Here is a 27,074-nt window from a genome sequence, read left to right on the forward strand (position 1 = left end):
TCAAATATAAGTTGAATGGTTTTTGTCCCCTCTTTTTCCTATTTCGGTTATTTAACAGTTAGTGTTACAGCAACTGTGGTATGAGATCTGTATGTGCACTGCTTTACGCAGTTATTGGTTTCTGTGTGCTGATGTAACAGACTAATTCAAAATGCATGTACACATCTGTTTAATACAATTGAACGGTTTAATAGTACAATAAAATATATTTTTACTTTAAATCATGGTCCAAAAGTAACTTTTAGGACACCAGATCATCAATAGCTATATTGGCCACAAAACTGATTTCCTTTCTAAATATTTGTCTTTCTTAATATCACAACGTTTCAATGCTTAAAATAAGTTAAAAAACACAAATGCCAAAATATTGTTTGCATGTGGTTCTAGCCGATTGTTACTTTTGGACGGTTGTTTGATGTGACTTTTGCTGTGGAGGTTTTTGTCCATGGGTATCTGCCCATCCAGTAAAAAAGGCTGTTTACATTATTTTTGTTTGAGACTGGAGAGTGTTGTACGCATACAGGTAGATGTTGACTGACTTACTGTGTTTTCTGTCACAGGATGAAGTAGCAGGACGGCCGTTGCCATGCGCTGCCTCTCAGTGCTGTAAGTAACTCTTCCCACACTAGATGGAGCCAAGGCATCACGCCTGCCGGCTCACAGCTCCCTTTACTCTTCTATAATTCTCTTTTTGTCACTTTTGCTCAGTATATAACTAAATGTCTACATATACCCTGTAACTCGAGGTCAAGCATCTTGCATTATCTTGATTCAATATCAGTTTCAAAAGGACAATTCACACTGAAACTTTCTTTCTGAATGATTTTGTTTCTGTACCTTTTCTTCTCATCCTTTTGGTTTATACTGTAAACTCACCAGGCAACTATTTCGGATGGGCCGACAGTCAGAGTATGTAATTCATGTTGAGATTGGATGTAGTAAGCATATATTATAGATTTTTCCCTGGAACCCTCCTGCTGACCCCTTAAATCTGTTTTTGTTCTGGTTTGCCATCATATGAGCCCCAAAGTGTTTAGATAGTCATCCCAGACTGATAAATATATTTATTGTCGTACAATAAGTATATGGTTAAATAATTCACAAATGTTACACAAAATAAACAATATATACCCAAAAAAATTATAATCAAAATGCAACGGATGTACACCGTATATAAACAGTTGAAATACAAGAGAGGCTGTACACACAAAGTGTGCTGATGGCGTTAGAATTTTCCTTCAGGGTTTTGTGAATAAGTGTAATCCAGTGTTAGGACTTGCTCCGTATGTGTACAATGCAGAGAAATCAGCTGCATCTGTTTCAGTCTATTAGATTAGTAAAAGCATCTGATGTACAGTGTAGATTTAAATCCATAAAGTCCAAGATAACAAAATAATTTGCAAAGAATGTCTTTTACACGTTTGCTCTATAATTTATATTTGCTTGCATTTTGGAATTCTATCTTATCATCAAGTTTCCTTTACAACCCATGACGCTTTGCGCGAAAGATGGGAGAAACATCCGGTTCAATGTAAACGAACAGATTTCTGCGGTATTTCAAGTCATTCATTTATAGCAGAATGTGAATTTGCACACGGACAGGGATTTTTAATACTTGACGACGGGTGTTTAGCAACTTTATTGATTCAGTTGTTGTGACCGTAAACTATGTTAAAAAATCATGTAGGGTTTTCTATTTCTCAACATTGTCGATTGTGTGCTTTTTAATATGTGGTAAATATATATTTCATTAAAAGCCAACTGCAAGCGTTACATTACATCGTAAAATTCCAATGTATGTAAAAGCACTGTGACTGTGGATTATCTAATAATGAAGGCCAAATATTGGTATAATTGTAAGGTAGTTACTGATCAACATTATATCAATATAAAATAATTGGCTAGGAAACACTACAAAATAAATGTAAAAACCTCGAGGGTATATCAACTCATCATATTTACAACAATAAAGCCATTCTCATTGACACATTTTATCAGTTTCTGTTGTCAGTTCATGATGCCGTGCGACATCATCTAACAACACAAAATAAAAAGCTGTGATTTCGGCTTAATGTTCTTTCATGCAGCCTCATGGTAACCATGTGCATATTTACAGACAAACTTTGGTCATATTTATATATCCAAACAGTCCATAATAGTGACATGTTGTTGGAAACTCTGTTTTGTACTCATTTTATTCACGTGTCACCTGTCGTACAGTGCTGCTTCTTCCTGCCGCTCACTGTACAGAGTGATGCAGAGAGAAGGCAATCCCTGCACCGGGAAAGGGAGACCTCCCGCTCGCGGGGTAGCACTGGCAACATTTTCCCACTGAATGAAAGCTAAGGTTTATCCAAGAAGTCGCTAGATTATGTGAAATTTCCTTCCCCTTGCCTGGGTCCCAAGCTTGCATGGGCCCCTGGGCCCGTGCCCATAATGCATATTGGATAATCCGTCCCTGACTAGGAGCACAGTCAGCAATTCAAGTGATGTTTAATATTCGTTATCTATATATATCTTGAGATAAGCTGAAGTTCGTCTTTTAAAAACTGTACAGTCCCTCACAAGGAGCACTCTATCTTAACTTTAGATTTGTGAGTGAAGCGCTTTTTTTTATGGAGTGAAATACGCTTTGCCAGGTTGTAAGTGCAGCTACAAACCAGAGGTGTGGCTGCTCATTTTCTAAATTATTTAAATAAAATCCCACGTGAAACCAAGGGTATTACAATTCAAAATATGAATCACAGTTTCATTTTCTGTCATCAGACTAAGTTATTCGAGGTTCAATACACTACTTCTGACGACTCACCGGATGTTGTACATTCATTTGTTACAGTAGCACCCTGGAAACAAGTTGAACTTTTCTCTCTTGACTGTTTTCGTGGTTCATTCATTTTGGATGAATAAACACATTCCCAACTTTCCTTCTTGAGTCTGTACCCTGTTAAGATACCCTGTTTTTTCACAAGTTGCTAGTTGCTTTTCCTTTGTGAACACTTGCTTTTCTTGAATGTTTACAATTGTACCCGGTGTACTTGAAGGATGTTACATTTAAAATGTTGAAAACCATAATTTTTTTACATCTAAAACACATGTATGTCCATTCTGAGCTGTCTGTCTCTCTATAGCTTTGGATGACTTGGACAGTGCAATGGATGATAGGGACAGTGACTACCGGAGTGAGACGAGCAGTAGTTTACCTCCCCGCTACCACACCACAGCTCAGCCCAACTCCTCGCTTCACCAGTATCCTATAGGACCAAGCTTTCAGCAACAAATGGACTCGTGCGCTGACTCTCTACATAGCTTTGAACTTGACTATGGGGACCGCCATGCAAGCAGGTACATTATTTTCTCATAAGTAAGCATATTTAATATGCTATTTAAAAAACTGGTTAATAGCTATTGCCAGGGATGGACATCAGAATTTTATAAGGTGCTCAGAGGTTTAGCCTAATTATATGTGCATTAAAAAGAGGAATCTGTTTATCAGGAAAGATCTTTAAAGTGTAGTAATGCCTTTTTATACTTAGTTTTTTAGTTTATTTTTCATCTGGTTGCTTTACTGCATCACATTTTTATGTTCTTACTGTCATCAGCTTTCATCTCTTATGTTGAAATGTATTTTCTCTCTCTCTCTTTCTTTCTTTTCTTTTCCTTTTTTCCATCCTTTTCTTAATCTCTGCTAGAACTCCCAATCATAGGGGTAGAGTTAGGATTGTCCCAGTAGATTCAGGCATGGGTGTGGAGGACTGGGAGATTAAATACAAACTACCGGATAAAAGTGCCCTGGATGAATTTCTTGAAAGGGACGAACAGACATGGGTTGATGAGGAGGACAGGCAAAATGATGTTATTCATATTAGAAAGGATTATCATGATCTGGTAATCAACCAATCTCCAACCAAAAATAAAAGTGCTTCATTTAATTCTGCTTACCCAGAAGGCTATGCCACTATTGACCGTAGACGAAGGAAAAAAATTCGGGGCCCAGGAGGGCTGGAGCATGGTGGAGCTGAGAAGTTTCCTTCAGATCTTGCCCTTCTCCGCCAGAAACGTGGTGAACTTGCGTTACGTCAATTGAAAGAAATGGAGGAGACAGAAGAAAACATGATTCCATGCTTGATGCCATACAAAAATGGCTTGCTCTTCAAAACTAGAATGTGGGCCAAAAACAAGTTAGAAAACACACTGGAGAATTATGTTGAATATCAAGAGGAGGAAGCAGATCGATTTAGAGAAGATGTAGGCTTTGATTCTGACGGTTCAGATGAGCTTCAGTATTCCATCGGCTCTGAGGAAGAATTGGAGGAAATATCCTCTTTAGCTAAAGCACTCGGGGTCGAAGAGAGGAAAAATTATGGCCACTATGGTCACTCTTTTTCAATTTACGGTGGCCAAACTGAGAGACTAAGAGATAAGAAGAGTGGAAAGGGTAAAATTGGGGGTTGGGCTCCAGAGGTCATGTTGTCTCCTGTAGAGGAACCAAGTGATGAATATGTTGATCCTATGGATGAGCTACAGTGTCTAGTTGAAACCGTATCAGAATATCTAGCTGAAAAAGAAGAGGAGATCAGTAGATATGGATCCTTGCCCAAGTCTAACAAACCAAGGCTATTATCCCAGGATAGTGCAAGAACAGAATCTGTTGGAGATGAGCAAAGTAATCCTTCTAAGGTAATAAACAAAATACCCAAGAATGCCAATGAAAGCAATTCTGCTGGTGCTTCTGACCATGGAGTGGCAGGGGTAAAGAATGCCATGAGCTCATTATTTAGCTCTCTAACTGATAAAGTTGTTTTAAGCTCGAAACATGTGGAATCCAAGTCCGCTGAACAATCAGACATGCCAGGTGATGTTCCTGTTAGCACTGGTATATCAAAATTATTTTCCTTCATGCCAAAGTCCCCAAGCCCCACACCAGTAGCAGTGATATCCCCTACTCAGGAGTCCCAGTCTGAAAGGAAGTTTTCAATGCCTTCTCTTCTGCCTTTCCATCCATCTGATGCCAAGTCACAGGGGGTAAACATGCAAACCCAACCAATCAAAAATGAGTTCAAAACTGTTCAAAATATACGTTTTGATAAGACACACATTGGGCCTGTAACACAAAAAGCAACTGAAGAGTTAGGATTTTTTAGTCCTTTTAAGAAATCTCTCAGTTACTTAGTCTCAAATGGATCACCAGTGCCTCCTCAGAATCAAACACACACAGTTTTTCCTGTTTTTAGATCAGCAGAGGACACATTCAATGTAGGAAACCAATCAGTTGAATCATCCCCTGGAGACAAACTGAAAAAGCCTTTACCCTCTTATGAACATATGTATGTCCCACAACCCCCAAAGGCTGAAGGGGGACTATTTTCTGGATTATTTAAATTGGATTCTGGTGAAGATGCAAGTGCATCCAAAAACAACCCATCTCAACAACCAGCTAGGCCAAATATAAAAATATCTGCCACAAGTAGAGTTACAGGTGTAGTTCCTTCCCAGACACCTGACAAAATCAATATCCCACTGGTAAAAACAAGACCCCAAGACCAAAAAGAATCCCACGAGACAATGAATAAGGGAAACACAGATACAGGCTGGTTTTCAAGTCTTTTCAAGATGACACCAACTGACCAACAATCTTGTTCTCCACCTACCCAAAGGTCTAATATTCAGAACTCTCCTCTTCCCCCAAGGTCAAATGACACAAGAGTGCAGCAGCAAAGCAAAGTTTATTCATATTCTTCAAACGAACAGGTGCTCCAAAAGCATGGTCAAAATGAAGTCTTGAATGCCGCAGAACAAAAAACATCTCTTCATGACCAAGGACTGTTTTCTGGTTTGTTTAAGTCAGCTTCTTCTGATGATACATCAGGTTCTCAAGCAGCTCCCCATCAACAACCAAAAGCAGGTTTCCTTTCAGGATTTAAGAAATTTGCATCCTTGGGTGATATGACAACAGATACTCAACCTAATCAGCCGCATGTAATGAGTCAGTCTGCTCAAAGAATAAATCAACAACAAACCTGTCAACAAAACCAAACTAAATCCCCAGTTCAGCAACATTCTGAGGGACAGAGTTCTAAACCTTCTCAACAGTTCAGAGCCCAATATCACCAATCAGGCCAAGATCCGAAAGACAAGTTAGATGCTCCTAGACAAATTAAAGATTTTTCTCATCCACAAGGTCTTTTCAAGTTGACCTCTTCAGATAATGTTTCTCAGTCAACTCTACCAATAAATACATCCAACAGTCAGACCACTCCAGTTCAATCACAACATCACAATGTGATACGACGAAGCATTTCCCCTGAAGATAATTCATTCAAACAAAAATCCAAGTCTGGGAATCTTATCACTAACTTTCTTAAGATTACCTCTGCTGAGTCACGGGAAATGACAACACCATCTTTTTCTGAAGATGACAAGTCAACTGTTACAAAACAAGATTTTCGTCAGGCAAGACCAGATACATCCTCTCAGTCAGGTCTTTTGTCTGGTCTTTTCAGTAAACTCACATCCTCATCTGAAAACTTACCACTAAACAGTCAAAATTCATTTGAAATTAAACAAAAGCAGCAAACAGTACAAACAGAGCTTTCCACTCGACAAGGAGAATCAAATAGACTGTTGCCTGAGCCACCCTCTCACAGTCATGTTGGAATGCAAAACCAAAAACCCTTGACTCACCAAGGTTTCATAGGTGGAACATTTAATAATCATTCAACAGAGCTTTCTTCTGCCAGACCAGGAAATATGGTTGTGGAACGATCAAATGTAAAGACCAACTCTATAATTTCCTCTGGACTTCCTAGACATTGGGTATCTGACAGGATAATTAACAGGCCTAACAGCTATGACTCAGAGAGCCTTGATTTGAGGACACCAACAAGTTATGCCAGGTCACAACAGAATAGTGCCTCAAACTCCTCAAACAGCACTGTTCATTTATTTAATTTATGTGACTCACACAATCTTTTGCCCTCAAGTCATATAAGAAACACTTCATATAGCACAGAAAATCTTTCAAGCTTTCCTCTTGGTTGCTCCTCTCAAACAATAGGGTTGGGGTCACAGAATTATTTAAGGAAGAGTTATCATTCCTTACAGAGTATGTCTGGACAGTGTGGTCAAGACTTGTATGCAAATGATGGACTTAGTCCCTATGATGACCACTCATGGATCCAAGAATCTATTTTGTGGCAACAGCTGAATGATCAGTCACTGGGCTACTATCCTGATGGACATCAAAATGTACCAGGTGATGAATTCCATGAATCTTCCCAACGTTTGAATACTGTTAATATGGATGATAATCAGCAATATTGTGTTATACAACCAGAGTTGAAATGGCACAATACCAGGAGAGAGAGCAATAACCAAACAGAGCATTCTAAAAGTATTCCTAATAGTTCAATGAGACCAAGGTCTTGGAATAGCCATGGAAGTCTGGATGTGATCAGAACTCAGGAATCTGAAGGTGTACTAAATTTGAGCATGAAAGGTAATAAGTTAAGCAAGTGGCACTCATTTAGTGCAGACAGTTATTATAGTCTGAACAGTATTGGATATCATGAGGGTTATTATGAGGAAACTCCCCAGCCCCTGTCAAACTCAGCTAATGGACAGCATATCTACCAAGCCACATCTGACATTTTCAGTCAACCAATAAATAATGGAAGCTATGCTAATTCAACCACATGTCACAATCATCGGAACCACTCTTTAACAAGCAATGTTGATATGGAGGAATCTATGTATTTTGAGGAATCAGAGTGGTATCAGCAATGGCTTTCACTTTTGGACCAAGGAATGTGGTGGCCCTCAGATGATGGAGATTGTGGATACTTTGTCTACACTGATTATGAGTATATGTATGCCCTGCTGACAGATGGCTCTGGGCAATATGTCTATGCATGTGCCCCAGAACAAGAGTGGGGGAATACAGGGGACTTATATCCTAGTGCCTGGTTGTATAATGAGATGGTCATGGTTTGTGGTTTTAAGATTCCTCTCTACAATGAAGATGAGCTCCTTTGGTTTCCAGGGCAAGACCAATGTGAAGCTCAACTAACTGTCCCACTTGACTTGTCTGCAGCTTATAGAAAAGGTAACCAAATTATGAATCTGAATTTGGAGCGCTTCTCAAAAATGTTTGAGGACTCCGTTCTTAATCAAAAACAGCAAGCTCTTGATTTTTCCTCTTATCAGTTCAACAAAGTAAAGATGGACACAGGACAGCAGTGTCAGAACAACTGTGGCTACTGGGATACTTCTCGGCAAGCTGTTGATCTATCATGCTATGGTGTTAACCACAATAGTGAAAATATTAATAGCAGAGGAGTAAAAGATGTGCTATCTAAGAAGGTTTCTATTTCATTTGGGGCTACTCCTACGACAAATTCATCTACAGCAAGTAAATACAGCTGCTATCAGCCTCAACAGAGACGCCGTTCATCCACCGGAGTTCAAGTAAAACACATAGATGAAATTTCAGAAGAAGAATGGCGAAAGAGAGTACAAACTGGAGAGGAGCAGCCAAATCGATCCATTAACAAAATTTCATCTTTTCTCTCCTCCATTGTTGGCAAGTGTCCTGAAACCAAAACCACAACTGGCTTAAGGTCACCTGTTTCCAAGTATGCCCCAGACCCAGGACAGGCTCACAGCAAACTAACGAAAGCATCTGAAATGAAAAAGAATGATCAGCAGGGAACAAATATTATCACAACAGGTCTTGAGAGTCTCAAATCAAAGATCATAAAAGTTGACTCAATACAGCCAGAGAGTACAAATCAGTTGGGATTTAAACCAATTTCCACAACACCTGGAATTTTGCCAGCAACATCTAAGACAACTTCTCAGGGTACACAATCTCAGAAGCCTAAACTAGCTAGACAAGCCACAATGTCAAAAGAATGTTCTGCTTCTTTAACATCTCTGGTTTCTACCACTTCAACTTCAAGCAATTCCTTGAACATAACATCCAAACCAGCCCTTCCAGAAGTTTCTCAACCAGTGGATACACGTAGTCAAAAGTCATCGGAACAATCAGGAGGGTTTTTAAATCTTTTCAAGACAGCAGTGGGAGTAGAGGAGCCAAAAACAGCCCCCTCTACATCCTCTCAATCAGTAACTGGACAACCAGAGAAAGATATATCTACTTTTGTTGGAGTAAAAACTTCAACCTCAAAACAAGACAAATCTGGAATGTCTAGCATTTTTGGGTCAATAGGTGATTTCTTTAATATGGATACTCCTCCTCACACAGATTCACAGACCCATCTACAACAGTCTTCCTCACAGGTGTCACCAGCCTCTTTGAAAAATGAAGTTAACAAAGATGGCCAGAAAACGAGAACAATGCCTAAAGCAATTCATAAACAGCAAACAATAAGTACTTGTGTACAAGGCAGTGAGTATGAATTTCCTAAGGGTTCACGGTCATTATCTGCATCACAGATATTTTCTACTGATGCTAACAATAGATCAACACCTGAGAGATCTGAAACTATGCCACCAACTGGGCAGAGAAAACCAGAAGCCCCCTCTCAAATCTCTAGTGGGCTGTTTGGTTTCTCTGTTGGGGATTTGTTCTCTGGGACCCCATCATCTATAGAGGAATCTTCCGGCAAAGGGCTGCTGTCCATATTTGCTGGTTCCAATCAGCAACAAGCTCAGTCTCAAACTGGGTCTGCTTCTTCTCAAGAGCCACAAGGTAAAAATATCCTGTCTTTTTTGGGTAGTTCCAGTAGGCAGCAGACTTCACCAGAGTCAGGGTTGTCAAGTCAGTCAAACTCTCCAGGAGCTGCTCCCCCTAAAGAGACTCCAGGTCTGAATTTATTTTCTATGTTTGGTGGTGCTAGTACACAGCAATCTTCAACCACAAATGATTCTTCCAACCAAAAACAAACACCAGGTACTGTACCTACAAAAGAACTAATGGGTATAGGATTACTCTCCATAATCAGTGGTTCTGGTAATCAGCAGACTTCATCACAGCCTGGATCCTTACATCAGACTCCACTATCAACTGGAGCTGATCAACCTAAAGATACACCAGTTACAGGACTTCTGTCTATGTTCAGTAGTCCGAATCTCCATCAGACATCACAACCAGAGAGTACCACTCAGACTACATCTCAAAGGGCCGAACAACCGAAAGAGCCTCTAGGTAAAAGTTTATTTTCTATGTTTGGTAGTCTTGGACAACCAGATTCCCAGAACGCAGGATCAGTTTTTGGTGGAATATTAGGAGGATCTTCAAACTCCAGTGAGAGTCCTGCAAAAAGCTTTTTCTCCATGTTTGGAGCCCAAAGTCCTCAACCAACAACTAGACCAACTTCAGTCAAAAGAGTGCCAGAGAATTTCTCCCCTAATTCACAAACTATTAGAATTCTGCCCAATTTGAATTCGAGTGAGACTTCTGGGAAGGGTTTGGGGCCTGAAGCAGCCAGTCATCCATCACCTACACAAGTTCACTTTACACCTAAATCTGATCCAACTAATGAGCCATGTAAAGAGACTGTAAAAGAAATGCCAACGTTGTCTAGTGTACACAGCTCACAGAAATCTCCACAACAATCAGTCACAAATTCTACTACTCTTGATGATAAAGAATTTATGGAGTCCCCGTGTAAAAGCTTACTGTCTGTGGTCACTGGGAAAACCTCACAGCCAAGCTATGTGCAACACTCATCACTTCAAAGTCAAGAGTTACCAAATCAAACCCCAAGTAAAAGACTTAGTGAATCTGCACTTGAGCCGAGCGAGTCAAAGGCTACACCAATATCTAATCCAACTAGCCCAGTCCCAAGATCACTTCAAGAGTTATTTCCAGGTATTAATGTTAGATCTCCTGAATCTAGAAAGTCACCAGCACACCAGGAGGGTTCTTCTTCTGAGGGTATAGCACCAAGCAATGCAGCAAGCTCAAGCGTTCTGTCTATGTTTTCTGGATCAGGTTCTCAAAATGTTTCATCTCAGACTGGATCTATACTGGGTGGGATATTTCCTGGAGCTCCAGGTTCAAAGGAAATTCCTGGCAAAAATCTTTTTTCTATGTTTTCTGGACCTAGTTCACAGCCCAGTCCAGGAAATGCAACATACAAAATTAAAAATACTACTCCAAGTGCTTCTGCTTTCAATGAATTACCAGGAAAAGGTTTATTTTCTGTGTTTAGCGGGCCCAGTTCACAGCAAGCCACCTCCCAGACACCTTCCTTATTTGAAGGTATTCTATCTGGAGCAGCTTCAAAAGACACTCCAGGAAAACGTCTTCTTTCCATGTTCAGTGGTCCTAGTTCAACATCACCACCCAATCAAAATGTGCCGACATCTAAACTATCAGAAACAGAGGGGCCGTACAAGATGACATCTTTTTTCTCACGAGGGGATGGCAGAGAAGACAAATCAAGAACTGAGGGCTTTGGTATTTTAACTAAAGCATTTATAGAAGAAACCATATCTGAACCACAGAAGCCTCAGAATGAAAATATGAAACACCCTGCTCCCTCAGATGAGCAAGTAAAAGTAACCTCGAATGTGTCAGTTCAATCTGATGAGAGTAAAGAAGTCTCTGAGCCAACTGATATGAAAAGATATGTTGAAGGGAGTAACCTTGATGTTTTCCAGGAGTCAATCAATTCCAAACCTGGAGAAGCTTTATCAAAGCATATTGATTCAACCTCAGAGAAGAGTACAAAAACAGAGATTCAGTCCACAGATTTTCAACCTCAGCATAAGGAAAATTCACATCCAAAAGATGCTAGCTCGGAAGAGCAATCTAAATCTGCAGAACCACAGAAATCTGTCATAGATTCATCAGCTGAAGCAGTCACTGGTTTCATGTCTAAAATGTTCTCTGGTACAAGTTCAGCAACAAAGTCTTCGCCTGAACCCGGACCTCATCAACGAAACATCTCACTCTTTAACCTTTCAGGTAGCTTACCCACAGAATCTTTAAAAAATGACCTTTTCAGTATGTTCAATCCAGAAACACAGAAAACAACTGACATAACACCATCTGTTACCTTGGCTCCTCAGTCTCCTCTGCCAGTCCAAGATAAAAGTGCACTTAATGCTTCCTTCTCATCTTCAAGGGATGTTGCGTTGTGTGAGGGCAAAGGTGATAAGGCTGAACTTCCGAAAAATGAACTTTTGAAAGAAATATCTGCTAATGATTTGTCTTTGGATAATGTATCACCTGCTGTAGATACTGACACTTGTCAGCCAGATGTTAAGGAGCCTATTATGGAAAGTGAAACAATAAATGACAAAACTGTCATTGTTTCTGAACCTGAAGCCAAAGTCAAATCTATACCTGCAGTTGACAGCAACTCAAAAATAGGTCAACAGCCTCCAACATCAGAAACCCAGTCTATATTTGGCATGCCAGGTTTAACAGCACCAAAGTTTGGTTTCATGGCTGGAGCCACAGATGCTGGAAAGTCTTTTGGATCTTTGTTTTCATCACCTACATTACCAAACACAGAGGGCAAGCTTTTTTCGGGGTTGAAGTCATTTTCAGCAGGATTGTTTCAAGAGGAGAAGCCAGTATGTTTAAAAGAAGAAACACCAACATCATTGTTTGGAACAAAGTTGGGTTTTCCATGGCAGAAAGAAACTCCAACACCTAAGCAACAAATGCCAAATGTTGTTACAACCCAGCCTAAAACTGTACAAATACATATTGAAAATAATAATGCTGAAATGGGGGAAAAGGTTGACAATTTTAGTATTTTACAGCCTAGTGACATGACACAATTTGATTTTGCTGCAAACTCTGAAAGGATCTCTGGTAGTGAAATCCAAACCACAAATGTTCCAGCAAATGACCCAGATAAATCCCCATTTAGTGCCTCTACCCCTGATCCTCCTTTTCAAAAAGAACTGGAAATCCAAATCCAGACCCCACTTTCTACAGATGTCTCATCAGGATTACAGCAGGAAAAGGATCTTTTGATTCCAAAAAGGCTAGTAGAAGCATAATAAATGGTTTTGTAAACCATTTATCTCATAATGAATATGTTTACATGTAAGAATCCTACATTAATGGTTGTGCATTTATTTGATCTTATTTTCTTTCTTAAAACGTCTATAGCCTTTTTAGATTTGACTTAAGGGAAAACGGCAGGAAGAATTGTTGACGTTCACTTTAAGTCAGCAAAACTATCAAAATTTTTCGCATAATTTATTATAATACCACCATATTTTATTTGAAATAGTACTTTTTCCTTTTGTAAATTTTCAAATTTTTCTATATAATTTCACATTATTTTTATTGATATTCAAAACTTAGTGAAACATTAAGTCTTGTCATAATCAGAATAGTTTAATAATTTGACTGTGCATGTAAACTAAACTTTACTTAATTTTGTTAGTTTGCGAAGACAGTTGCTTCCGTTATCTGTGATTTGTTACTTCTTATTGCTTATGAGTCTTACTGTATGTGCTTTGATTCCTTACGCCTCAACATTTCTATTAGTTTTCTATTTCTGAACATTTCTATTAGTTTCCTATTTCTCATCATTTTGTTATTAGCATGTAGCTTTCAACAACATTTCATAATTAACCCTTTAGTCTGGCAGAGCATCAAATGACAGTATATTTACTGTAATTTGAAAAGAATACGACTGACAGTAAAGAAAAGTTACAGATAATCGTTTTTTTTTTCAAACACTAGCCCTGTGGACTCCAGTCATTTCGGCTCTTCAGGGAACCTTAGCCAGGCTAGTTCTCAGCTCAGTGAGACTGGACTGGAAAGTGCTGTCGGTTCAGAAGTAGAGGAGTCCTTCCATTCCTTCCACAGCACTGGCTGTCGGCCATCAAGAAATGGACATCACCCTACCAATGGGCATACTTCCTGGGTAGAGGGTGAAGGATTGAAGTCCGCTCACGATAAAGGAAAGGGAATAAGCAGCACCAAAAAGGAAGAGGTTTTCCAGTTGGACAAAACGCCTGATAAATCTCTCAAAAGGTATATGTGTATTGTGGTCCCTAATGAGTTACTTCAGTGTACATTTGGTGTATATTCATTGAAGATGTTTCTTCTTTCCACCATCAGAGCTGACAGGTCACCTCTGCCCTTCTCTCCATCCAGATTGCGCTGGTTGAAAGCGATCAACAAAGTGAGATTTCAGCTTAAGGAGGTACAGTAGGGAGTTCATGCCCCCCATCTCCTATATCTAACCCTTCTGTGGTTTATCCTGTTTCATAATTCGACTTCAACACTACCGACATGTTTTATCCTATAAACCTGCACCACTTACCAGCATCTTGTCAGTCTTTCATAAATGTATGACATTAATTGAATCTACTAATATAAATGGGGTAAGTATACATCACAGCACTCCACTCAGCTCTTTCATTAACATCTGTTTGGGATTGGTTGAGTTTCACTTTTTTAAAGGGTTCTTTAAACTTTTTGAACAAAAATGTATCTGTAGTTGGTTTGCTAAAACCTCCTAACAAAGAGAAATCAATCTGACGGGACAAATCATGTTCATGGATGACGCAGTGAAAAAAACGTATGTCGGTTATAACACACTGCCTGATCTTTGCAATCTGTTGACTATGACAAACAAAGTGTTGCAAGAGTGATCTAAAAGCAGAACTACTGAATTTCTCTTTAGATCCTTTGATTTCATGTGCTGTTCAGTCTGTGCAGCACCATTTTTAGACAAACACGCTAATGATTACTATGGCAATAAATGCAGAATCCGAGTAAAAATTATGCCATTCACACAATAAGGATGTACATTGCTTAAAATTGATTGCAAACTTTTCTGGATTTATCCATTGTGGGAAACATTTCAGATAACAAAAGATGCGACAATCCTACACATTGTCCCTTTAATTCACAATGACATTGGAATGAGATATCTGTCTGATAAAGTCTCAAGGTGTATTTAAGCACACACAAGACATGTGTGTTTTATTAATAGTTTCTCTTCACAGGTGTTGGTCTGGCTTTGGTTGAAACTAGTATCTTTGTATTAGCGCCAATTGTATTATTTCTCCTTTATGACATATCGCTTATTGTTTCGTGAACTCTCTGTTAGTCATTTTGGATAGAAGCGTCTGCTTTATATGTAAATATCAGCGCATGAAATCGAATTATCGAATGAGCAATCCAGTGGTTCTGCTTTTGAATACACATACACTGACTGATCTTTGCAATCTGTTGACTGTTATAACCTCATAAAACTTTATTTCACTACGTCATCCATGAACATGATTCTCTCTCGCTCTCCCTCTCTCCCTCTCTCCCTCTCTCTCTCTCTCTCTCTCTCTCTCTCTCTCTTTTAAAGTTTCTAAGCCACTATAAATAATTTAATGTTATTTTTTGCAATGTATGCAGTGTAGTATTATTTGTAGTAGGATTATCGTTTTAAAAATATAAAATATGTCAAGTCCTCTCAGTGAATCACTGTCATTTCCAGCACTGCTAGTAAGAACCTTGAAGACATCTATATGAATGTGAGCAGGTGGAGTAATTTATTCCATTACTGTAACAGCACTAAAGCTAATTAAGTGATCTGACATACTGCACTCGTGATTGAGGCTCCATTATAATGATTGATGCTTGACGGGTACCGCCGACACTGATATTACTGCTGGCTAGTTAAGACAAAACTGTACAGTAGACGTGGTGTTGCATGCCATTCAGTTATATCAATTGCAGCATGTGATGGAAGACATCTGGATGTATTTTCAGGAAATTGAGAGGTTTTGTAATATTATGGAAATCGATTTGTGACCGCAGTACACACAGTAACATGGTACAGTTTAATGGGATGGGCGAAAAACAAGAGAATGGCGATAAGAGACCGAGGAATAGTGGAGAGAGAGCACTGGCATTTTGACAATTCCAGATTCGCTGTGTGCTTAAATACATCTCCAGAAGAGAGAGAGAGGGCGAGAGAGAGAGAGAGAGGTTGTTTGAGGGAGAGATACTCCTCTTTGACATTGTCACACAAGCCTAGACTGTAGCCACTCAGCTGCATGAATGTCACTGTGTGGAGAGATCTGCCTCTGTTGACGATATGTTGGATCGGCAAAGCGGTCGGATGGGTAATTTCTTGCAAAACGGGAGAGATTGTATAGTTACAAATTTGAAATCTGGAAGTATATTTCCACATATTATTTTGGATGTTTTGGAATGGTCAAAGTGAAATCTAGTTTTTGAACAGTTTGTCTTTTTCTATGAGGTAAGTTGTGGTAAGTCACATTTCACCTTTTTTTTTTAAATATTTTGTTACTAAAGTAAACAAAACCTGTGTTTAAGACCATTAAACTCCTTTGCATTTTATTGATTCTTTGGTAAAATATCATCTTGACATTTTTTTTATTATTTACCTATACAATAATTGTTTAATATCAAAATGTTAAGTGTTTTAAAGATTAAAAAGTAATTGTTGTAGTAAATTGATTTCTTTAGCCTGGTCATTAGAGTTCTCAGTTTGTTCATGTTCTTCAAAATACCACAAGTGATCATATATCAATCTCCAGGAGTTTTAGAAAGTAGAAGCATTGTTACTTTTGGCACCTGATTTACAATCATTAAAAAAAAATCTTATTTTCAAAGGAAAAAACTATGGCAATAGTTGTGTTGTGTACTATGTATGTTGTGTCATTGTTCCGAGGTGGTGTGGTGTACTGCTTAAAACCGCTGAAAGATTGTTGGTGTACTTCCAGCGAAAAGTGAATTTGAAGGAATTGGAATTTTGTATTTTTAGATGATTGTAAGATTATAACAGTGTATGAACTAAATTAATCATTTAGTATATGATCAAGAATTTATAAATAAAATAGATATGCTGTTAAATTCTGGATTTTTCACTACTGTATAACATTTTGTAAAAGTGAAGTCACTGGTTTTAAAATCGCCAAGGTCCGATTAAATGAAACAGTTACTGTACAATGTTACTTTGCTTAACATTAACATAATCTGGACTGCCCACATCTTTCTTTCCTGGTTAGATCAATCTATTTCTTCATTTCAGCCAGCAGTACACACTCGCACGTGGATTAGCTTTCATCTCTTTACAGACACAGATTCATTTTTGGAACCTGTAGGACTTTGCTGATGTGCATGTACTTACTCAGTAATTCAGCAACAGATAATGTATTGTACAGTGTGTTGTGATATTGATGCTTCATTGGGTAGCTCAACCTCCTTTGTGTGTATAATAAATAACAGTAAATATACATTACAGTTCAATTACCTTCAAGCAAAGTAAATGTGGGCGGCAGGGAGACATAGTTTAGCTTAAAGCCTTCACAAAATACAAACCCAAAAACTAGGTTCAACTTCGCAGAGTAGTGCAGTTTCATTACAAATTCAGAGGCAGTGTTTGGGTTGAGCAAGAATATGAAAAACTGTGTTATGATTACTTCTGCTATGGCTGTAATTTATTTTCAGTTAGCTAAAGCAGGTGTTTCTTATCACATATCAGTATCCTCATTGGTCTGCAAGACTGACCTTGTATACAATTATTAGTTTTTTGCTCTACTCTTCTGATTGCATTTTCTAAATCACATTTAGATATTTCAGAGTGTTTATTATGATTTAATGTTAAATTAAGTCTGAGCATGTGTGTGACGTTATATTCATGTGCCATGAATGTTAATGATATACGATAAAACAGTAGCACTAACTTAATTCAAATTCAAATGATTCAAATGTTACTTAAAGTGCTCCATTTTAAAATATTACATTTCTTGGGTCGCAAGATGTTAAAGCGGCCATAACTCAGACTCAGTTTCTGCATATCTCATGTTAATCTTGAGTACTTACAGTGTCGCACCCTTCAAATATCCGCAGAGTCTTTAGTTTAAACACATTTATAAAAGACAGATACAGTACGAATCCTTCCGAAAACATGCGAAGCGTGTGGGAGGGGGGCGGAACGAAAGCATGTGCATACATTGCCAATAAAACACAGACATCAGTTTCACTTACCGCATGCGGTTCAAGTCCGTCATCTTTAAGCGCAGGGACCGCCGATCCAACTATCAGTTTCAAACGATCTCCAAATCCAGCGTTATATACACCGTTTATATAACATTCATCACTCAAATGCAGTGAACAGACAAACACAGCTGAACTTCGCAAACTTCACTGATGGTGAAAGTGACGTGTGCGTATTCTCCTTCTCCAGTACTCCATGATTGAGGCATGGGCCTCGTGCTATTCCGGGAGAATTGTCCAATAAGGGACTAAGAAAAGTTGTTACGTAAAGGATTTTCTTGTTTTCGAAAAAAAGAAACTTTCCAAAACCTGTACGAACACTGGGGGAGTATATCGAGAACAGAATACTATACGTCATACGTCCAACTCGTTTTTTGACTAGTTGACCATGTCAAGCATGAGAAGAAAACATTGTAAATATGTCAGAATGCATGAAAACCCATTGCACGGCTACCATAAGTTAAAAAACTATCATAAAGTGTGCTGTCCCCGACATCTGTTTTAGTCTGTTGCAGACACATGGCAGCCAGCCAGCATGTGCCCTTGAAAGCTGCCTAACCTAAACACTCATTGTTGGAGTCACAGTAAAGATCACGTTGGCCATTAAATGCTTTTGGAGACTATCAAAAAGGACACGCTCTGAATTTCAATTACTGACTTCTTTATTAATTTACTTATTGGAAGCATGTTACAAGAAAGCGTTTGTTGCGTAAGATATGTAGCCCGTTAATTTGTGTTTTCTTATTTCAATCGCATGCAGAAATCCAGATTTTTAAAAAGAACATTACATCGTGAAAAACTGTAAATATTCGGCAGGGACACCAGTTTGAAAGGTTGTAAAATTTAAAAAATTTAAAATTTCCAATATAAGATCCATGGTTCCATTTGCATCTGTAGCAAAAACAAAGTCATTATACGAGATGTACTAAATTCCTACATATACAGTACTGAAATCTTCAGTAGTACATGAAATTGTATTTATGTGTGAGTATTTGTGATTACTGTAACTAGCGCCGATGACAATCATAATATATTATCTGAAGAATTGAAGAAGACATTTTAAATGATGGCAAAGAGTGCATCCTAAATAAATGAAAGGGAGAAAATGAACAAGCTATTGTGCGCAGACAAGGCTTGACAGACAGGAAACAGGGTGAAGCTGCTATTAGACCCAGCGGGTTCTGCTTAACAATCATGATGCATAGTGAATACAGCTGGGCTGTCAACTGACAGGCTGGAAAATAATGTGTTGTGCAACCGGACCATTACAATACTCTTTTAATTATTTACAATATATGTCTTAATGACTGATGGGTTAATGGGCAGGCTAAGATCAGCGGTACAATATAAACCCTGTTTCCGATGCATTTATATTGTAATTCCATTATTAGTATTGTATCCTCTGTGGTACTTCTTCACTACATGTCAGTCATTTAGGCGTATTTACACTCTTGCTGTTTTGGATGTCTATGCATGTAGCATTGCTACTTATTATCACATCTCTAAATTATGAGACATTTACAGTTGTCAGTTGTGCATGTGTATTCTATGGGATATGCCATTATAGTAATAATAGCGAGATCACTTGTTTTGAAGGAGCATAAACATTCTGTACAGATAAATATGTTAAGTAACCCTAGACATGGATTATGCTTGTCAACGTTTACCCAACATAACTTTTTTCAACTTCAGTTTGATTTTAAAATGTATCTATTTATGTCATTACTCTAAAAAGGAAATGCTTCTGAGATTCTGTTGATCTAACACTGAAACATCTTGTGTATCAAAGGTGAAATACAACAACTCAGTAATTTCATACACCAGAGCTTGAGGGTTCTGGTAAGCACCCGAAGCACCTCCCGTTTTTATGGGATGTTGTCAAGGAACCGATCCATTGAGCAAGATGAAACAAATAGCCCGTCAGAAATTCAGCCAAAAATGTCTAAGAAAAGAGACCTTGGCAAGAAGCAAGCCCCCAGCCCCAAGGTCAGTCGAGGCCTACGTAAGAAGATACAGAATTTCCTTCAGGGTTCAGGGGAGTACCCTACCTTTGACTCTGAGCAGTCTCCTTTGGAGATAGATGACATGTTCATATGTGGTATAAAAAGAGATCCCTCCAGTCATGAGTGTAATCTCTCAACTCAACCTAGTTTTAAAAGTCATGCTAAAACCTTTATGGGACAGGTGGAGCATAACAGTGACGGAAATGACACGATCCCATGCATCAAGGGAGTTAAAGCGGAGACTGAACAGCATAGCGACACTAACTATGTAGATGGAAGAGGTGCCATGGATAATAAACAACATCAAAGTCAGAATAAGGAAGAAGATGCAAGAGGAGGAGGCTCAACCACCATAGTGGAGCACATCTTGAAAGAACTGCAGGGGATTAATAAAATCCAGGAGGAGATTTCAGACTTGAGACAATACCTGACATCTGTAAGCGGCTCGGTGGATGAGGTGTCCTGTTGTGTAGATGCTGTGTTGATGGAAATTGAGGAGATGTACTCTGTAGGTGCTGTAGGACACACATCACCTCGAAGACTTGTTGCTCATCAAAGGAGCCCTGGTAGGCAGACTCCTGTTGCTGTACCTCAATGTAGAAATAATAGTCCAATAAAACATACAAAAATAGATAAAGATGAAAGTAGGACTCCATTACCCAGATCTAATATGTCAGGGTGGGATGCACAAACTCACTATCGCAATGTGCCTAGAAGATCCAAACTACATCCCGAGAGCCTTGACAAATCTTCCAGAGCGGAGAAGTCCTCCTATAGTCAGTGGGAACGTGTATACATGCAGGAGTGTACAAGCACTAGCTCACTTTCCTCTGGTCATAGTTCCAATTGTCGAGATCCAAAAGGCAGTTATCATTCTAGAGAGGCTGACCAACAAAGTTATGGTTGGAGAAGTTCTGAAATGCAGCGGAGCGTGAGCGGAGACACTGGATGGAGTGAGGAAGATTACTGCTCCTGCCAAAACAGCACAGATGAACTAGAAAAAGATTCACATCCGGAGACCTGGTACAGGTACAATGGTGGCGAGACCAGCAGCACACCAGGTCATTCGTCATGCAGCAGCTCCGAACACCTCTCCCTTCTGTTTGGAAGCCATAATGACCCGCCATCCAGTTCATCTAGTGTTGCTGACTGGAGGCTCCCCAAAAAACAGACCCTGAGTGATATTGGATGTGACTGCACGTCAAATTGCATGTACTCGCGAAGTTCGGGGTACCACACCATGGATGCATACGCTGAAGAATCATGCAGCGGACCATCCCGAAGCCTCAGTTGTTCAACTGTTGGAATGACGGATTGTGATGACGATGGCCTAAATCTAGACTCCTCTTGTGAGCGTTGCATTTCTAAGGACCATTTGGAGAGAGAGTGGACAGAGGGAGTCTTCCCAAGTGCTTCTATAGATCACTACGATCCAGATTACTCTGAGAATACTGATACTGAAGAGCCCCAGCCCCCTAATGTAGACTATGATGTTGTCAAGATCAATAAAGCTATGCTAACCTTCCAATCTGCTTTAAGGGGAGCCCTGATGAATCTTGAGACCCCTGAACCCCAGAGTCCAAACGAGGACACAAAATCTTTAGTTTCAAGTGCATGCAATGCAAATGAACATGAAGGATATATTTTTAAGGAATCTGACATGGGAACTTTAGACCTAAGTGGATCGTCTAAGAGCACCGAAATCTCATTCAATGGAAAGGAGGAGCTGGAATTACAGAACCAGCGCCGTTGTTCTCAATCCTTTGATCTTCTTGTATCCACTCCTAGCACTGTCTCTCCTTTACATACCCCAACGGAGTGCTGTTCAGTGCACCACATAGATACGGCAGATGAACTGCTAACAGATCAGACACCTTCCAATCTGCTGTGTATTCCAGAACACAGCCCAAAGCATTTTACTTTAGTCAATGTTGATTCAGACAAAACTGCTTTCATTCCAGACAACACTGAAATAAACCCTGAGGGAATTCATTCAGAACTAGTGGAGACAGATGTTTGTTTAAAGCAGGCGGAGCATAGCATTGAACTCGTAGATCCTCACCACCAGAAGTGCCTTGCCAACATTGAACGTGTTCTCAAAGAGAAAAGACATCGACACAGGCTTTCCAGGATTGCCAATGCCTCAAAGAGCACATTCTCTGAAGAGGATTTTAAACAAGGTATATTTTATAACCGTTCTGAACCCTGCAATCTATCTTTACCTTTGGGTCCGGTCACTAGTAAGCTAGACCAAGCTTGCCTTTGCTAAACATACTTTACTTTTCTTGCTTTGTTTTACAGAGGGGAGCAGGGAACATGATCAGGTCCTGATTATGTTTTGATCGATTGCCAGTCTTTTTTTTCATGAATGTCATTTTTATCCTAAGTTTATTTGAATGCACCTTCTTCATTGTAACATTTGTTACATGTATCAATTTCCATCATGCACAGAAGAGATCTGCTTTTAACGAGATCTGTCTTTATATCATTTGCTGTTTTCACGTGATGTATCATCTTTGGTTGAAATGCCTTGGCTTTGTTACATTTTTGCTTTCAAGTGCTTGGGGAACTGTAGCTTTCCAATTGTTCATATTTATCGAATGGTTAATATTGTATGGAAAACATACAACTGCATTGAAGAGTGTGTGTTTGATTTTTTTTTTATGTCTTGCTGATTTCATAAGTTGCACATCAGTCAGTGGGTCAAGTTTTTCAGTGATGATGTCATACTCATTACAAACCTTTGCTTTTGGTGGTCTTGTTGTGGTTGGCTTTTGCGAGCCTTATGGTGAAACTCAACCAATCCTGTGTCTTGTCATTTACGCTTTTAAGTTGCTCTTTTTTTGAGTTGATCAAAGTTTTCAACTTCCTCTGTACACTGAGATAATTCTAAACTGTTTTGATGCCATAGGGCAAAGAAAATGAAGATAAGTCCAGGCACGCTTGGGTTAAAGCTGGGTAAGTAAACTGCGAAGCTCTTTTATAAATATACAGTGAGAGACCGACTTTATTTTTTTATTTCTGTTATGGAATAGAATTATTCATGACATGTTTAGTGACATGTTATGAATGTGTTGGGTGTTAATGTATTAATTATTAAGCATGGAAAATAGTACTGTACAAATTGTTGATTATTACAGAAATGGGAGTGGAATATTCGGAATCGACAGTATGCCAGATCTGCGAAAGAAGAAAGCCATCCCTTTGGTTAGCGATGTGGTAAGTGGTCATGAAAGTTTTCAGTGCGGTCTCATCTTGAAGAAAAGCTACCTGTGGAAAATGATAGTCCACTTTACATGATGTTGTTACCCAATAGGAATAACATCAGTCCGAATCTAAACTTGTACTTGCTCAATTCTTTATAAAAATATTGGATTATTACTTGTTGTGAAACACTCCAGATATATGATGCTTAGATTAAAGAAACAACAGAGCACCACTTTAAATATGGGAAGTCATTGTAAAATCTCTCTCAACCCTCTTTTTTCCCCATGAAAAACATAAAATGTAACTTCTTCAACTGTCTTGAACGCATTCATTCTGCATGGTCAGGCTATGGTAAGTTTTGATAAGAACCCCCGTGACTGAACCTGCTTTTTGTTTGTATATATCAAGATTTGATGATACTTTATCCATATGATAAGTATTGGTCTAATGGTATGCAAATACGCAAAAATGTGAGTAAACTTGATGTCTAATATTGAATGAATTGTCACCTGCAGTCTTCAAGGAATATAATTAATTATGTCATGATAATAAACTGCATGTTTATGTTATTTAAATAATGAATTCTTTAATACATACAGTACATAATGCATTTGTCAAACCATTTATGGTGTCTTTACCATACAATGCAAGTAATGTATACTTAATATCTTTTAATGTATTTGCAAACCATTAGATCCTTATTTGATATACAAGCAAAAGAAATAAACTAGTTTATTTTATAAATTGGATTACTTTTCCTTCTACATATGACACGTTTGGGTCATCACTTTCAAAGGGCTGGTTTACTACGGGCTTTTGGATTACAGATTACTACTAATCCTGCCTAGGGTTACTAGTTATAGTTTAGATTTTCCTTAACCCTCCTCCATTCAGTTTCCCTTTTGATTCCTGGGGCTCTTTTAGGTACCACCCCTGTTGACTTCTGGGTACTTGTGCTGTTGGCTATAGAAATGTATTACACACAGTCATTCCTTGTCTTGTCTGACATCTGTTTCACCGGGGTTGATATGTGGGGTTTTGTGTGATGTTTCGCACAGTTCTAACATCTACTGTCTGTATCGTAGTCGCTGGTTCAGGCCAGGAAGGCTGGAATTGCATCTGCCATGGCCTCACGTTCCTCCATAAAAGATGAAGAACTGGTTAGGATGAACACAATTTCTTCTTTGTATATACACAACCGTTCAAAAGTTTTTAAATGTTTATCCTAATCTTAAAACCTTTCTATCTGAAAGTGCATGGTGAAATATAATTGTGCCAACATAGTCATTCTTTTAATACTGTTTAAAAAGCTTTCCAGGGCGAGACCTTAAGACGTTGGCTGATAAAATCCCAAGAATACAATTTTGCTAAAGTGGTCTAGACCACTTTCAGTATGCATTTTGAATGCTTTTCATCACAGAATAGTTTCTTTAGTTACAATTTTGTTATTCCGTAGTTTTGATGAGTTTACTATTTTGTTTTTATGAATGATTTTATCTCCGTTTCTATCTTTCACTTCTGCAGAAGAACCACGTGTATAAGAAAACACTACAAGCTTTAATCTACCCCATTTCTTGTACGACACCTCACAACTTTGAGGTGTGGACTGCCACTACGCCCACCTACTGTTACGAGTGCGAGGGGCTTCTGTGGGGCATCGCCCGGCAGGGCATGCGCTGCACTGAATGTGGGGTCAAGTGCCACGAGAAGTGCCAAGAGCTGCTAAATGCAGACTGCCTCCAACGTAAGTACAAATGAGATGTCAAAAGGTTATCTTACAGCTTGGAAACATAAACATGTGTTCCTGGTTCTCTCAATAGATGTATTGTCTGAGGTTTTCAAAGTCCAATTTTGAAACTGTAAAAGTCTGTTGTGATTTATATGAATAGATTTTTCCCAGTGACATTACATCGCTTGACAGGTCCATTAGCTGAAGTTAAGAAAATGATTTATAAGGTGATGTACACAGTAGAATAATTATCACGCACATATATTTTATCGGACAGGATGTTGATTGGATTAATGAGATTTGCCAGATTATTCAATGTGTCTGTAGCCCTGTTTCAACATAGATTTATCCTGTGCTATAACCCCAAAAATGCTTCTGTCAAGATCGTTTCAGACTTTTCATGGTCAAGCCCACCTGTAAACCCATTTAAAGAACTGCCCCCCATCCATACTGTACATTGAGAATAGATAAGATAATATGTTAGATATAATTTATAAATATTTAACTATGTATAAAGAAGCAATAAATACCTGTTTATGACAGATTGATCATATTATAGATGTAACAACCCTGTTAATAAAAACAAAAGAAACCATCACAGAAGTGAATGGTTTCCATTCAAACACCATTGTAAACTATTAGCTTTTTGCATTAATAAGTGCAGGGTTTTGGGCACTATTCCAAAAGGATTTATCCGCCAGATCTCGAGAACGGTGCACGTTTCATCGATTTTAACAAGAGCGAGAGTTTATTTGCAGTTTATAATACGGACGCGGTGTGGTGTCATTTGCACATCTTTACATCTTTAATAATTGTCAACAGCTTTAAACAGCCATCCAAGTTCAGAAATATATGAAAAGACACTTCATTTACACGCCACTCCCTTCAAGCGCACTCTGAACTCATCGAGAGAGAGAGAGACTTGCCCTTATTCTGAAATTACAGTCTGAAAGACAAACATACTTCTATGATCTACCTGTTTCTTAAGATGATGTAGAGGTAATTGCTGCTGCTTCCTGATTGGACGTTTGCCTTGGAAGGTTGTTGTTTCGGTGGACCGTCGCGTCCCTCCTGCAATACCTCTGCGCAGCCCTGGTTGAGATCAAATACTTCCTTTCCATGGTTTTCTATCAAAAATGTGTAAAGTATAACGATGCGTTAGAAATATGACAAAATAAAAAAAGTAGTCAAGCGATTAGATGTTGAATCATCAGAAACATAATATGAATAACAAAATCTTTGAATAATTTAGATTCTGATTGTTTTGGCGACATTATTGTCTGTACTGTAGATCTTTAGATAGATCTCTAAACCATCGTGTTCTTTCATTCAGGTGCGGCTGAGAAGAGCTCCAAACATGGTGCCGAGGATCGCACTCAGAACATCATCATGGCCATGAAGGATCGCATGAAGATTCGCGAGAGGAACAAGCCTGAGATCTTTGAAGTCATCCGAGATGTGTTTGTGGTCAGCAAAGCTATCCATGCTCAGCAGATGAAAACCATCAAACAGAGCGTGCTGGATGGAACCTCAAAGTGGTCGGCCAAGATTACCATCACAGGTGCACAAATATTTTCACAGTTATTGTATGAATCCAGCAAGTTATGTCATTAATGTTGCCTTTTGACTGTACAACGGTATTCGGCCATAGAGCACCATGATATGTCCAAACCTTTGGTTCAATATTTCTGGAAATTTCACATCTGTTTTATGTATTAGAACCGGTTTGTGTCATGGGTAATTCATGCGAAAAGGTATTACACTTATCAATCATATGTATATGTTACATTTAAAATAACATTAATTTCAGCTCTATTTATTCCTTTTAATTCTACCTAAATTCCAATTCTCAATCCTGTTTGCTAACCTAATTTAAAATATAAACTCCAGTGTTTCATTTTCTGGAGAAATGCAATATAACTTTGTCTTCAGAAGTGTATAAAGACCTTACATAATGAAGTGTTTTGTTTTTATTACCTAAGAATGAGCTCTATATCTACATACACTGCGGGTCCCCTTGCATGGAATGGTGTATATGCAAACGGTACAACTACGTACTTCCGCTTAAATCTCGGCCAGCTAGGTCACTTCTGCTCTCATAGCACTAAGGGGATTTTTCACCAAGTGACAACACTTTGTTTTGTAAGAAAACGTTCAAATTTCGATGAAC

The 27,074-nt window shown here is 38.7% G+C and overlaps 1 protein-coding gene across 1 annotated transcript in view; it reads left to right on the top strand.

Annotated features, from left to right (window-relative positions):
- Positions 1 to 27,074, top strand: part of unc13bb (unc-13 homolog Bb (C. elegans)) — a 73,049-nt gene that overhangs the window by 22,198 nt on the left and 23,777 nt on the right. Inside the window, exons 7-15 of the mRNA XM_079448966.1 lie at positions 561 to 606; positions 3,129 to 3,342; positions 13,676 to 13,969; positions 14,057 to 14,141; positions 22,880 to 22,926; positions 23,109 to 23,187; positions 24,261 to 24,335; positions 24,700 to 24,919; positions 26,238 to 26,465. Coding sequence (XP_079305092.1) covers positions 561 to 606; positions 3,129 to 3,342; positions 13,676 to 13,969; positions 14,057 to 14,141; positions 22,880 to 22,926; positions 23,109 to 23,187; positions 24,261 to 24,335; positions 24,700 to 24,919; positions 26,238 to 26,465 — 1,288 coding nt within the window. The remainder of the gene's footprint in view (positions 1 to 560; positions 607 to 3,128; positions 3,343 to 13,675; positions 13,970 to 14,056; positions 14,142 to 22,879; positions 22,927 to 23,108; positions 23,188 to 24,260; positions 24,336 to 24,699; positions 24,920 to 26,237; positions 26,466 to 27,074) is intronic.

Source organism: Barbatula barbatula (assembly GCF_947034865.1).
Source record: "Barbatula barbatula genome assembly, chromosome: 24".
NCBI classification, from domain to species: domain Eukaryota; kingdom Metazoa; phylum Chordata; class Actinopteri; order Cypriniformes; family Nemacheilidae; genus Barbatula; species Barbatula barbatula.